The 6,883-nt window shown below is 32.6% G+C and overlaps 1 protein-coding gene across 1 annotated transcript; it reads left to right on the top strand.

Moving 5' to 3' along the window:
• Positions 1–249: 249 nt before the first annotated feature.
• On the top strand, positions 250–1,807 carry LOC145048862 (delta-9 acyl-lipid desaturase 1-like). The gene is made up of 5 exons (XM_078997488.1): positions 250–630; positions 713–853; positions 972–1,112; positions 1,202–1,308; positions 1,417–1,807. Exons 1-5 carry the CDS (start codon positions 265–267, stop codon positions 1,628–1,630), a joined length of 969 nt encoding a protein of 322 aa, XP_078853614.1. The 5' UTR covers positions 250–264; the 3' UTR covers positions 1,631–1,807.
• Positions 1,808–6,883: the final 5,076 nt, after the last annotated feature.

The following is a 6,883-nucleotide window of genomic DNA, read 5'->3' as shown; positions in this document are numbered from 1 at the left end:
TAAAAGAGATTTAACTGAAAAAGATAACATTGTTAATAAAAAAGACCGTCCTTACAAGATTTTGAAACCATATAAACTATCTATGCACAAAATTTATCACAAGGATTAAAGTTGGTCAATTGTGTCAATAGAAGGATTATTTTTGTAATTTTGTCTTATATTTGTCTCAAGTGTATGATGTGACATATATTAGACAACATTACATGTTTTTCAACGACTCTTTACAAACGTAATGAATGATATGCCTTTATATACAAACACTTGATGCACATTTTGAAACATGATATGATGCGTTTTGAAACATTTGTTTCCCAGGGTGGAAAGGAACCCAAATATAGAAAAATACTGATGTCAGATGTGGTTGTAACGAGGAAAAGGGACCTATTTTCTGGTCGTAAATGGAATTTTGTAGATGTGATGATGGGTGGGTGGATCTTAAGTGTTCATTTGCTAACATGTTTTGCACCATTTACGTTTACTTGGGGTGCTTTTTGGGTAGCATTTTGTTTCTACGTGTTGTGCGGGAGTGGTATAACATTTTCCTATCATCGAAATCTAGCACACCATAGTTTCAAGTTACCAAAATGGCTTGAATACACGTTTGCTTATTTCGCAGTTCATGCTGCTCAGGTTTTATTTACATTTTTGTTTCTTTTCAGAATATATCAATCGCTTTAAACATCATATTTAATAAAAGTCTCGTTTATCTCAGAGGGACCCAATATTTTGGGTGAGTATACATCGATCTCACCATCAGTATGTAGAATCCGACAAAGATCCACACTCTCCCACTTTTGGGTTTTGGTTTAGTCATATAGGTTGGCTCTTTGACAACAGCTACCTTATTGAGAAGGTATATTAATTTTTTCACTATGTTAAAATTATTTTTTATTTATTTCTTCACCTAGCTGAGTTATAATTGTGATTATAATATTTTTGACATGGGTACATATACATACAATGGTATACAGTATAAAGAACGTAAAAACGTAGAAGATCTAAAGAGCCAATTATTCTATCGATTCATCAGAAGAACCTATTCATGGCATATTCTTGGATTTGCTGCCATTGTGTATGCTTTGGGTGGTTTTTCCTATCTTGTTTGGGTTGTGGTACGAGTTTCTTTAAATATAAAATTTTGATTTTTTAATGATTAACTTACGAGTATCTTGCTTAATTTTGTGACATTAATTGCTTGCAGGGTGTGAGAATCACAGTGACCTACCACTTGACGTTTCTAGTGAATTCAGCTTGCCATATATGGGGAAGCCAAGCCTGGAACACCGGTGATTTTTCCAAAAACAATTTGTATGTACCTTAACAACTTTACATGTATACGATTATGTTTATTTTACGTATAATATTATCATTTGAAGTATCTATGGTACAAACCTAACCTTATATATGCATATGCAGGTGGGTGGCATTATTTACTTTTGGAGAAGGGTGGCATAACAATCACCATGCATTTGAATATTCAGCCCGATTTGGCTTAGAATGGTGGCAACTTGACCTGTGTTGGTGTTTTATACTGTTTCTTGAAAAGGTAGGGTTAGCGACCAATGTTAAATTGCCGAGTGAATCTCATAAGGCTAAGAGATCCTTTGCATCTGGGAACAAGTTCAAGTAATCCAACAGCCATGAAATCAAATATAGTTTCATATACTAAGCGTGTGAATTAATATTTGCATTGGAGATAAATTCAATTTATGGTCACTTTTGTAATAATTTATATATTCTTTTGTGATTTATAAAGCAATCCTATATGTATTATGATAAATTAATAATGGGAACTTGTAATACATAATTTCAAGTCTTGCATACCATGTATTTTGGAGTTTTTAGTGATATATATTAGGTTAAATTGTGTAGTTATGCACATTTTCTTTTAGTAGTTTATGCAATGAAATAAACTTGTTACTCATTCAAAAGACGTTTTTCTTTACGGTTATGCTACAAAATTGATTTGGGTAAATTTGATTTTGTGCAAGAACCTTTTTTTATCATATAATAATAATAATAATAATGATAATAATAATAATAATATCTCTATAATAATAAAAGAGTAGTTCTTTTACCATGTGTCACCATATTAAACCTCTTAATTAATGTGTTGCTACTTGTCAATCTATTAGTTCTTCATTTTAAATTTATTAGATTTGCTCATTAATATGATGCTATTTATCAATGTATTTATTATATATTTTAAATTTTATATTATTGTTTTCATTAATTCACAAATAAAAATATCTAATATATATTACAACTTAATTTTACATATTTATTTGAATCAACGATTACAATTTGACATAACTAATAAAAATATCTCTTAAATTAATAATTTATTTAAAATAACTAATCAATAATTTTGAGTTTTTACTACAAAGTTTAATTAATTTTATAACCATGGTTCGCACGGGTTATAAACTAGTAATAATAATATAACTACATTAAACATGCATTTAAGCCTATATCTTTTTAAGTCATTGACAATCAATGCGGCAATGCGCGCATACGACGATTCAACCCCACATATTTATTTATTGATTGATTGAGGGCAAATTATAAACGTATCCTTCTATTTTTCACAAAATATCGAATTATAAAAGTACCTTATAAAGATAAAGAAAACTTGAAATTTATTTATCTATATTATTTTATAATTACATTCGAATATCATATACTTTCATCATATATATTAATTAGAAAAAATATTCATCAACTCCCACAATTTATGATAAAAATTTTCAACTGTTTATAATATCTAACATCTGTTTTCAGGTCTATTTAAGTTTGGAGTCTTAAGGTTTTGGCTGATCGCGACACGACGGTAGAGATCCATAGCGGTGCGGTCACGTCATTTAAGTAACGGCGTGGCCAGGTGATGATTGCAGTGCGTTGGGCATGATGGGCCAAATCCTAGAAACCTTGGGATTCAGGTCTATTTAAGGGTTTCATCATTCTCATCCGCCTCTATTTTTAAAACGAAACCCTAGCTCTTTCTCCCCTTTTCTCTCTCTTTCTCTCTCTCTCTCTCTCTCTCTCTTGTGTTCTTGGTGTTTTTGACCTTGGTTTTCCATTGTTGGTGAAGCTTGCGGTTGAAGAAGGTGGTTCTTGTGGTATTGAGGTCTTGTTCCAACATTCTCAACTGATTTATGCACCTTTATAGGAATAAATTCTCAAACATGATCATTAGATTCTTAGATCTTGATATTATGTCATTTCGGTCTTTTTGAGCCATTTTCTTTGGAGTTCTTGGAGTTTGGAGAACTCTAGAACATTATTATGAGATTTAATGACTTATGGACTTGTTGGTTGGCTGAAAAGTGTATATGCATGCTTCTCCTTTAAGCCATGCATGAGGTTTGGTCCCAAATATAGTTAGGGCTTAAGGTCTTGACTTATTAGATATATGAAATGGATAAAGTTTCAGATGGTAAACTGTAACATCGTGAATTTTCACCTAATTTTTTTTATTTAAAACACATTTTAACCAGAATACGTTAGTGAAACTCTTATTTTAATTAATTATGAAAGCATCACCAATGCTACTTTATTACCAAAACAAGTTTCATCAAAATAAAAGTTCTCAAAAACCCAACATTAAAGTAAGTTCTCAAAACTGAATGAAAATGAAAACTCAACGGCATATCCAAAGTGGTATCTTCACTAAGGTAATACTAAGTAACTACCCACAAGTATCCATCCTCACCAGGCCACCATATCATGATACTTGTACCAATGCATGGAAAACACAAAAAGCAAAGAAAAAAGTGTCAGCATACGCTAAGTGTCAATAATAAGTACGGTGTTATGGAACATACATATCCCAAATAGGTTGAACGAAATATCATATAAACATGCATTTAAACACTCACATAGCATGACATCAGGTACATCATATAAACATTAGAATAATTCTCAAATACTATTCTTGTTTAGAGCCTTTTATATTTAGTTACACTTCATTATTCATCTTTTTAGTTAGTTATTACTTCATACTTCACTATAATATTAATCTTCATTTTCATCATTAACAATTACTCCCCTCTTAAACATCTTTGTAATTGTTATCATAATACGTCCTATTTATGGGTCTATATAATTATCAGTAACCCCAAGGTAAGTATCATGTTCGCTACTAACATGACTGGCACGACCCAATGCACTAAGTGATGCGCGACTCTCACCTGTAACATTGTCCCTGATTGTTGTTGTGTCCGCTACTCCGACGTTGCATATACTAGTATACACGTTGTCGTTAAGGATCAGTGCAAACAGTACGCATGCATGTAAAACATTCTAAACTTCAAATCACAAACAAATTCCACATACATAACATACAAATCTACCTCAAATAGGGCACACACATCCTATAACATTCTAGGTTCATTCCAACCAATCTAATATTTCCCTAACAAAGTACTTGAATTTCCACAAGGATTAACTTACCTTTGTCAAGAACATGCTTTTTCCTCATTTTGAATCTCGTAAGCACTTGAGGTACCACGATCTCCTATCGAGTAGCAAAATAAACCTCCAACTATATTACGGAAACTCAATCACACCAATTCACCTTGCAACACTCCTATAATAGTTTTAAAATGGCTATTCTATACCCTATATATATATACAAACTACTAGACTAAATTTCTAGATTTCGACCCAAACAACAGCCTGATCAAAGCCACTTTAACACCACTAAAGCCTACCAAAGTTACAATATTTATTCTATATTCCAGTAGTTGATTCTTTTATCTTTCTAGGGACTACCTATACAGACCCGTACATTTTTTCTACAATTTACTATGGATTTTACCAAATGAGATATCAATGCAACTAATTTCTAACCAATTATGGAAAATGACGATTTTCACCCTAGTTAGATCCAACAATGGGTCATGGAAAAAATGAGTGACATACTAGACTCAAAACTTGAACTTTATGAACCAACGGATCCTAGATCCAACATTCTGTGATTTTTATAGAATTTTTACAAAACAGGGGCAAAATAGGTAATTTCGTATTATTTCCCAACTTTAACTTTTAAGAGTTAATTGACATATTAACCCATTGCGTCATTATAAAGATGACCCCAAGATGTAAATTAAGCTCTTAATAGTAACAACACTTCATTGAGTCCAAAAGACAATTCCAACTTCAAACCATGACCCAAACTACATTGTTTTAAAAGGAAAAACAAAATTATGATGCTAATAAGAGAAAACACAATTAGGGTTTGGGTGTTCTTCATCATTAAGCCACATATCAAGACACTTAGGGGTTGTTCTAAGAACCTTCTAGACGGTTTAAAACATGATATTTATGCAGAAAAATATCACACATGAAATCATTAGAATTGAAAATAAAAGAAACAAGAATTATGACACCAAAAGAGAGAAAGTAACTTCACAATTCCGACTAATCCTTAAGCACCATCAACAACATATAGAGGAGTGCTTTTAGAAGGATTTTGAAAAATAGAACTAACTTAAAGCACACCCAATGGTTAGGAAATTTGACCCTATGTAGAGCCAAAAGAATTGAAGTGAAAGAACACATTAATTTTGACACCAAATAGAAAGCCGTTGACCCACCATTCCAATCAATTCACCAAAAATTTGAAGCATGAACACACCATTCCAATCCCCTACACAACCTCGCTGTCGCCGCTCCTCCTTCTCCCTTATGTTTGTTTTTTTAGGTGCCCTCACTGATCGACGATGCAACAATCAACAACTTAATGACGTTTTTGATCGCTCCCGATGTATGTAATGGGAAAAGGAAAATTGCATGAAGATAACAGGGCTAAAAAATGGACGTATCCCTCCCTTAAAACGCCAATTATGTTATGGAGGTTTAATATCAGATTTTTTTTAGTCCAGTCCTTAAACTTCTAGCTTTGTTCCCAATCTATCCTAGATATATTTATAAGTTGCATTTCATTTTATGACACTTTATCCCCTCAATTTATTTATAGCTTTTGATAAGTTATATTTAATCTATTTTTCACGCAAATCAGTTTAGTTAAATTATATATCCTTTTTAAATATCGACTAATTCTTTTAGGTATTAATTAATGCCCTTTTATTTAATTATTTCATTCTTTTCTCTTAGAACCAAAATAACTTTACAAAAATTAATATCCGAGTAACAGAAAACTAACATTATAACAAAATGATTTTTGGGTCTTGATCCAATAGTATGGAACTCTCTCCGGCTAGCCCAAGAGTTTTAAGCTCTCAAGCGTATTATAGAACAAAAAGTGATTTCTTAAGCAGACTACCTAGTAGTGTAACCAACAATTTCTAAACCCTTCATGGTTAAGTTATAGAGTTCCTGTTCTAGGTTTTCTATTTCATCCCTAGGGTAATATTCTTTGATGAACATCACCTTTACTTCCTCCTAGGTCACGACGTTTGTAGCGTTAACACTCATTGTTTTTGCATGGCCATTCCATCATGTTAAGGTTGCATCCATAAATGTGTGCAGGCAGCAAACCTAACTTTGTTGTCTTTCGGACAAAAGCTTACTTGAAATACAGACTCTGTTTTCTCAATACATCTTGTTAGACCCACAACTCCTTCATTTCTGCAAAAGGTTTTTGTTATGTAGTTCATGAGGTCTTTGTAAGATAGCTCTTTGGGGTCTCGGTTATCACCATGGGAACTACTGCTACCTCTATTTTTTCCATTTCCTCCTCCAGATGCAGCGTTTTGAATTATCTCATAGTTAGCCAGTGCATCAGTGACTCGTTGTGATATTATATGTTCGAGTGTTGCTGATAGTGGTGGCTGTTCTGGTGGTGGAGTTGGTGGTGTTGGTGGTCTTCGTTCCGAATAAAGTCTTATATTTCTTTTTCTTGGAGGCATTGTTTTTGTCC

This window comes from Lactuca saligna, chromosome 1 (assembly GCF_052625555.1).
Source record: "Lactuca saligna cultivar CGN05327 chromosome 1, ASM5262555v1, whole genome shotgun sequence".
Classification (NCBI taxonomy): domain Eukaryota; kingdom Viridiplantae; phylum Streptophyta; class Magnoliopsida; order Asterales; family Asteraceae; genus Lactuca; species Lactuca saligna.
This window is presented reverse-complemented; position numbering and strand designations above follow the sequence as displayed.